Here is a 7,092-nt window from a genome sequence, read left to right on the forward strand (position 1 = left end):
AGAAATTGCTGGTTGATTGCTAAGTATAATGTACATGTTAATCTAAGATGAAAGGACCCAGAATGTTCCTTAGAAGTGAGGATGGCGAGACTTCATCTCATTTACTTTGGACATGTTATCAGGAGGGACCAATCTCTGGAGAAGGACATCATGCCTGGTAAAGTAGAGGGTCAGCAAAAAAGAGGAAGACCCTCAATGAGATGGACTGACACAGTGGCTGCAACAATGGGCTCAAACATAGCAACGATTGTGAGGATGGCGCAGGACCGGGCAGGGTTTCGTTCTGTTGAACACAGGGTTGCTATGAGTCGGAACCAACTCGATGGCACCTCACAACAACAACACTGTCCCTTTCCACCCCCATCTGTCAGTTTGCTATACTGTGGTAGCTCGCGTGTTGCTGTGATGCTGGAAGCTATGCCAGCGGAGCTTCCAGACTAAGACAGACTAGGAAGAAAGGCCTGGTGATCTACTTCCAAAAATGAACCAATGAAAATACTATGGATCACAACAGAACATTGTCTGATAGAGTGCTGGAAGATGAGCACCCTAGGTTGAAAGACTCTCCAGATACACAGTGGCTGTAACAATGAACTCGAACATAAGAACAATCGTGAAGATGGTGCAGGACTGGAGAATGAAAACCCTGTGGATCACAACAGAACACTGTTCAACATAGAGCTGGAAGATGAGCCCCCTGGGGTGGAAGGCGCTCAGAATACACAGTGGCCCCAACAATGGACTCGAGCAGACCAACGATCGAGCAGATGGCGCAGGGCTGGGCAGCGTTTGGGTCTGTTGTTCTCGTCAGCAACTCAACAGCAGCTAACAACAAAAATAACTGCCTCTTTCGCTGGCCCAGCGTCTCACTACTCGTCTCAGGACATATTATATAATCAGCTGCACGGATTTCAAAGTCAATGTTCTTTTCGGAGTCTATGATCTCACTGGGTCTCTTCGTGATTTCTCGACGCCGTAGAAGGAAAGTGATTTCCCTTCCCTGTCCTGCAGGACCAGATGCTTGCTGCAGTCTCTGTAGCTTCTAATGATGATTTTAAATAGTCGGCTTTGTGGAAGGATGGTGTCATGGATTGAATTGTGTCCCCGCAAAATATCTGTCAACTTGGCTAGGTCATGATTCCCAGTATTGTATGATTGTTTACCATTTTGCAATCTGACGTGATTTCCTTACGTGTTGTAAACTCTATCACTATGATGTAATAAGATGGATTAGCGGCAGCTACACCTATAAGGTCTACAAGATTACATAGTGTCTTAAGCCAGTCTCTTTTGAGATATAAAAGAAAGAAGCGAGCAGAGACACATGGGAACCTCACACCACCAAGAAAGCAGTGCTGGGGGCAGAGCGTGTCCTTTGGACCTGAGGTTCCTGCGCAGAGAAGCTCCCAGACCAAGGGAAGACTGATGAGAAGGCAGGCAGAAAGTTGGCATCGACTTGACGGTACCCAACAACAACAACAATCCGAAATACTGAAGGAGCCAATGAATGATAAAAACGGAACCTATCACCATCCAGTCAATTCCAACTCATAGCAACCATATAGGACAGAGTAGAACTGCCCCATAGGGTTTCTAAGGCTGTAATCCTTATAGAAGCAGATTGTCACATCTTTCTCCCATGGAGCAACTTGTGGGTTTGAACCGCCGACCTTTCAGTTAGCAGATGAGCACTTAACCATTGTGTTACCAGGGCTCCTTCCACAGAGGGCAAAATCCTAAACCCACTACCTTCAAGTCGATTCTGAGTCATAGTGACCCTATAGGACAGAGTAGAACTGCTCCATAGGGTTTCCAAGGCTGTAATCTTTACAGGGTGGAGCCCTGGTGATGCAGTGGTTAAGCATTCAGCTGCTAAACAAAGGTTGGCAGTTCGAATGCACGAGCCGCTCCTTGGAAACCCTACGGGGCAGTTCTACTCTGTCCTATGAGTCGGAATCGACTCGACGGCGAAGAGTTGGGTTTGGTTTTTAATCTTTATGGAAGCAGACTGCCACATCTTCCTCGGAGCGGCTCGTGGGTTTGAACTGCCTACCTTTCCGTTAGCAGCCAAGGGCTTAACCACTGCGCCACCAGGGCTCCTTTCAAATGAATGACAGGAAGAGGGTTTTTTTTTCCTTTTCTTGGTCTTTTTTCTTTTTCCTTGTGCAGCGCGGTTCGTAGTAAGACGCGTGGCATGTTAGGGTACTTTCCGTGTAAAGCGGCAGTGACAGAAGAATGAGTAGTAGCCTGGACTCACCCACCATCCAGTCCATTTCCTCCACGCTGTTCCCGTATGAGCCGTGCCGACTTTTCCCAAGGAACTCTTTTGTGGTAACGAAGGGGATGTGAACGTGCAGCAAAGACACGAACAGGAGAAACGGCCCCGGCTTGTTTCTGAAACAAGAAGACCAGGTGCCTCCTTCACCACATACAAAGGTATCTAGTTCATTGCTGTCTGTACACTGTTACTGTTGCTGCTGTGAGCTGCAGTCAGCTCCTACTCACGGCCGCACCACGCACACCAGAATGAAACACTGCCCGGTCCTGTGCCACCTGCACGATCCTTGGTCTGCTGGAGTCCATCAGTGGAGCCACTGTGTGTTTTGAGTGCCTTCCAACCTAGGGGGCTCAGCTTCCAGCTCTATATCAGACAACGTTCTGTTGTGATTCACAGGGTTTTCACTGGCTGATTTTCAGAAGTCGACTGCCAGGCCTTTCTTCCTAGTCTATCTTAGTCTGGAAGCTCCACTGAAACCTGTCCGCCGTGAGTGACTTGCTGGTATTTGAAATACCAGAGACACAGCTTCCAGCATCACAGCAACATGCAGGCTACCACAGTGCAATGTTACAGACTTCAAATTAGAGATGCTGGTTTTGGACACTAATCCACAAAAAAAGGATGAATTCTCCAAACTCATCTCCTCTAGGGCCAGTTTATATGAAACTCCAGGGACTTAAAAGTCAGGTGGTGGTGGTCCAGTGGTAGAACCCTCGCCTTCCATGCGGGAGACCCGAGTTCGGTTCCCAGCCAATGCACCTCACGCGTAACCACTATCCGTCCGCGGAGGCTTGTGTGTTGCTGTGATGCTGAACAGGTTTCAGTGGAGCTTCCACACTAAGATGGACTTGGGAGAAAGGCCTGGTGATCTCCTTCCGAAAATCAGCCACTGGAAACCCTACGTTCACAGCAGTCCGATTCACAGCTGATCACGGGACGGCCGAGGACCGGGCAGCGTTTTGCTCTGTTGTGCGTGGGGTCACCAAGAATCGGGGCAGACACCACCGCAGCCAACAACGCCAACAACAACAAAAGATTAGAAATAAAAACTCAGATGCCCCGAGAACTCAGCCCCTTTTCAGGATGTGATCATTTTCGTACCTTTCTATGTAAGCAACAGCCTCCTTTAGCAGCCGCCTGGTAGCGCTTTCCAAAGCCATGGGCTGCTCTGTGACATCGTGGTTCCTCATCATGATACAGTTCCAACGACGCACGAACCCGAAGCTGGCATACCAGGAGAGGAAACACAGGGCGGGGAGGCTGGCCAAGCCCAGGACGGCTTTCCAGGGGACGGAGATGGAGCCAGAGGCTTTGACAGCAGCGAGGCTCAGCACCCCCAGAGCCATCGCCTGCGTATATAGCCAGAGTCCCGCCCGCACGGCCGCGTCCACTTCCGGGGGCCTGTCCGGGTGGCAGTCATTGACCAGCGTGAACGGCATTCCGTAGAAATAGTCGAACCCGTGACGGAGCGGGTGGTGGCAGTGGTCTGTGCGTGACACACAGTTTACGCCCTGGTGCCATTTTCCTGAAAACAACCACAAAATGTTAAACAAAAACACGCAGTGACAGCACTCCACCCGATACTAACCACCGTCCCTGAACCATTTGGGTGTTGAAAGGGAAAGGAGGATCCACACACAGAAACGTCTGAAATAAAAAAGGCAGTGAATGTTATCTGCTGTGGGTGATCAAATGGATATATATGCCCCGTAACACAGTAACAGAAATATGGAGTCCCTGGGTGGTACAAACAGTGCTTGGCAGTTAACAGAAAGGTTGGCAGTTCAAGTCCACCCAGAGGTGCCTCAGAAGAAAGGCCTGGCGATCTACGTCTGAAAAATCAGCCATTGAGAACCCTATGGAGCACAGTTCTACTCTGACACATATGGGGTGCCATGAGTCGCAGCTGACTTGATGGCAACTTGTTGGATTTTTTTTTTTTTTTGGTTTGATACTTATCATCTTTTCAGAATAATTTGGATGGTCAAAGGAAAAGGAATCCAGAAAAAGCTATATTTGACATAGAAAAGGCAATGAATGTAATAGATATGGGTGTTTAACTGGATATATGTCAGTCCTAAATATTAATATTTATAGCACCCATGTGTCTGTCCGTTTGTCGTCCTGTGGGGGCTTGCGTGTTGCTGTGATGCTGGAAGCTATGCCACTGGTATTCAAATACCAGCAGGGTCGCCCATGGCGGGCAGGTTTCAGCAGAGCTTCCAGACTAAGACGGACTAGGAAGAAGGACCTGGCGGACTACTTCTGAAAAGAATTACCGGGTGAAAACATTATGAAAAGTAGAGGGTCAGCGAAAAAGAGCAAGACCCTCAAGGAGATGGATTGACACAGTGGCTGCAACAATGGGCTCAAACATAGCAGCGACTGTGAGCATGGGGCAGGATTGGGCAGTGTCTCCTTCTGTTGTACACGGAGTCGCTATGAGTTGGAACTGACTCGACGGCACCTAACAACGACAAATATTAATAAACGTATAACTGTAATGATCATTGCCAAGCAATCAAAGCCGTAAGAGTAAGGTGTAAATTGTGTTGCCACAACTTGTTGCTAGGGAATTAAGTGCCTCTTGAGTCCCTGGGTGGTGTAAATGGTTAAGCACTAGGCTGCTAGCTAAAAAGCTGGAGGTTCGAGTTCAGACAGAGGTGCCTCGGGAGAAAGGCCTGGCGATCTACTTCTGAAAAATTAGCCACTGAAAACCCTATGCGCACAGTTCTACTCTGACACACATGGGGGCGCCATGAGTTGGAGCTGACTTGATGACTTTTTTTTTTAATCTATAAAGACAAAAATATATAAATATATGCATGTGTATCCATATGTATGTATATCTACACACATGTAGGTATTAATATCTACCTACCTACCCACCGGAATCCCTGGTGGCACAGTGGTTAAGAGCTCGGCTGCTCACCAAAAGGTCGGCAGTTGGAACCCACCAGGTGCTCCTGGGAAAATCTATGGAGCAGTTCTACTCTACCCTAGAGGGTCTCTGTGAGTTGGAATCGACTCGACAGCAACGGGTTTGGTTTTAGTTTTTTTTTTTTTTGGACCTACCCACGTATCTATCTGGAGTCCCCGAGTGGTACAAAATTTAATGCCCTCAGCTGCTAACCAAAAGGCTGGAGGTTTGAGTTCACCCAAAGGCACCCTGGAAGAAAGGCCTGGTGATCTACTTCTGAAAAATCAGCTACAGAAAAATGTATGGAGTGCAGTTCTACTCTGACACACATGGGGGCGCCGTGAGATGGAATGGACTCACTGGCCAATGGTTTGGTTTGTGCGTGCGTGTGTGTGTGGGTGTGGATCCACAGGGAGACAATTCTGGAAACTTCAGCCCGGTGTCCCCCACACTCTGCCCCACGTGCCTTTTCCCTTTGCAAATTGTGGCCTGTGTCCTTCCAGTATCATAAATCGCAGCCGTGAGTTCAGTTCTGGGCTGCATCCTGTGAGTTCCCCAGCGAATCGCTGAACCTGGGGGTGGTCTTGGGGACCCCCCAGTGCCGACCCTCTCTGAGCCCGCATGTCAAGACAGGTGTGATTGTTAACTCTGGGGGTATTGGCTGGGTGGGTGGCCGTTTGGCAAGATAACCTCTGCAGAGATTTCGGTTAAATCGGGGAAGGGGTGACTGACATGGCAAGGGAAAGATGGATGCCCACCTCCCGAGATTCTGAACTAAAACTAACTCTTCAGCGACAGACATAATAATTGTGAGCAACCCAAGAGGGCCAGAGACCAACTCTGGGTTCAGATAAAGACCCAGTGACTTTTTCCTTTGGAGAACAGGTTCTTTTTGTTCTCTGGTGTTCCGCCGGCCAACCAGACACGAGCGCCGTCCATCACGCACCTATGAGGCCCGTTGTGTAGCCCTGCTGCTGCAGGACTCTGGCGAAAGTGGTTTCGTTCACAGGGAGCCCGCCCGAGCCCCCGTTCCACTGAAGCGCGCGGTACCCGTCGCTGGCTTCCATGCCTGGGGGGCAGAGAGGAGAAAAAAAGTCACTCTTCTCTTCTCTAGAGGACGGGTTCTCACTGGGGGACACGTCCATGACTGCAGATGGTTAGGTTTTCAGGATGAAGGTGGCGGGGTGCTGGCGTCTCGTGGGTGGAGACCAGGGATGCTGCTACACAGCAGGACGGCCCCCACCACAGAGGACGATCCGAACCCAATGTCAGTACTGCCAAGGCTGAGAAACCCTGGGCCTTAGCAGGAGAAACCCTATCTATACGTCTGTCTATCTATCATCTATCTATCCATCCATCCAGCATCCATCCATCATATCTATCCATCTAACATCTATCTATCTGGCTATCCATCTATTCATCCATCCATCATTATCTACCTATCAGTTGTCTATCTACCATCTATCAATCAATCTCTACATCTATCAATCATCTATCTATCATCTATTATCTATGTATCTATCCATCTGTCCACTCATCCATCCATCCATATACCTATCTATCTACATATCTATCCATCCACCCATCATATCTATTCATCTGTCATCTATCTGTCCATTCATCCTTCCATCCATCTACCCATCCACCATATCCATCCATCCATCTATTATCTATCTAAGGAGCCCTGTTGACATAACAGTTAAACACTTGGCTGCTAATCGAAAGGTTGGCAGTTTGAACCCACCTAGCAGCTCCGTGAAAGAAAGACTTGGCGCTCTGCTTCCGTAAAGATTATAGACAAGAAAACCCTATAGGGCAGTTCTACTGTGTCATATGGGTCACTATGAGTTGGAAATCAACTTGATGGCACCTAACTACATTATCTATCACCCTC

General features: G+C 48.7%; 1 protein-coding gene across 3 annotated transcripts in view; it reads right to left on the minus strand.

Moving 5' to 3' along the window:
• The window catches only part of ARSD (arylsulfatase D), a 19,155-nt gene that overhangs the window by 9,674 nt on the left and 2,389 nt on the right, over nt 1–7,092 (minus strand). For all 3 annotated transcript variants that reach the window (XM_023739453.1, XM_023739454.1, XM_023739455.1), the window contains 3 exons: nt 6,145–6,267; nt 3,380–3,803; nt 2,258–2,394 (listed from right to left, as the gene is read on the minus strand). In XM_023739453.1, coding sequence (XP_023595221.1) covers nt 2,258–2,394; nt 3,380–3,803; nt 6,145–6,267 — 684 coding nt within the window. The remainder of the gene's footprint in view (nt 1–2,257; nt 2,395–3,379; nt 3,804–6,144; nt 6,268–7,092) is intronic.

Source organism: Trichechus manatus, unplaced genomic scaffold (genome assembly GCF_000243295.1).
Source record: "Trichechus manatus latirostris isolate Lorelei unplaced genomic scaffold, TriManLat1.0 scaffold00134, whole genome shotgun sequence".
NCBI lineage: Eukaryota > Metazoa > Chordata > Mammalia > Sirenia > Trichechidae > Trichechus > Trichechus manatus.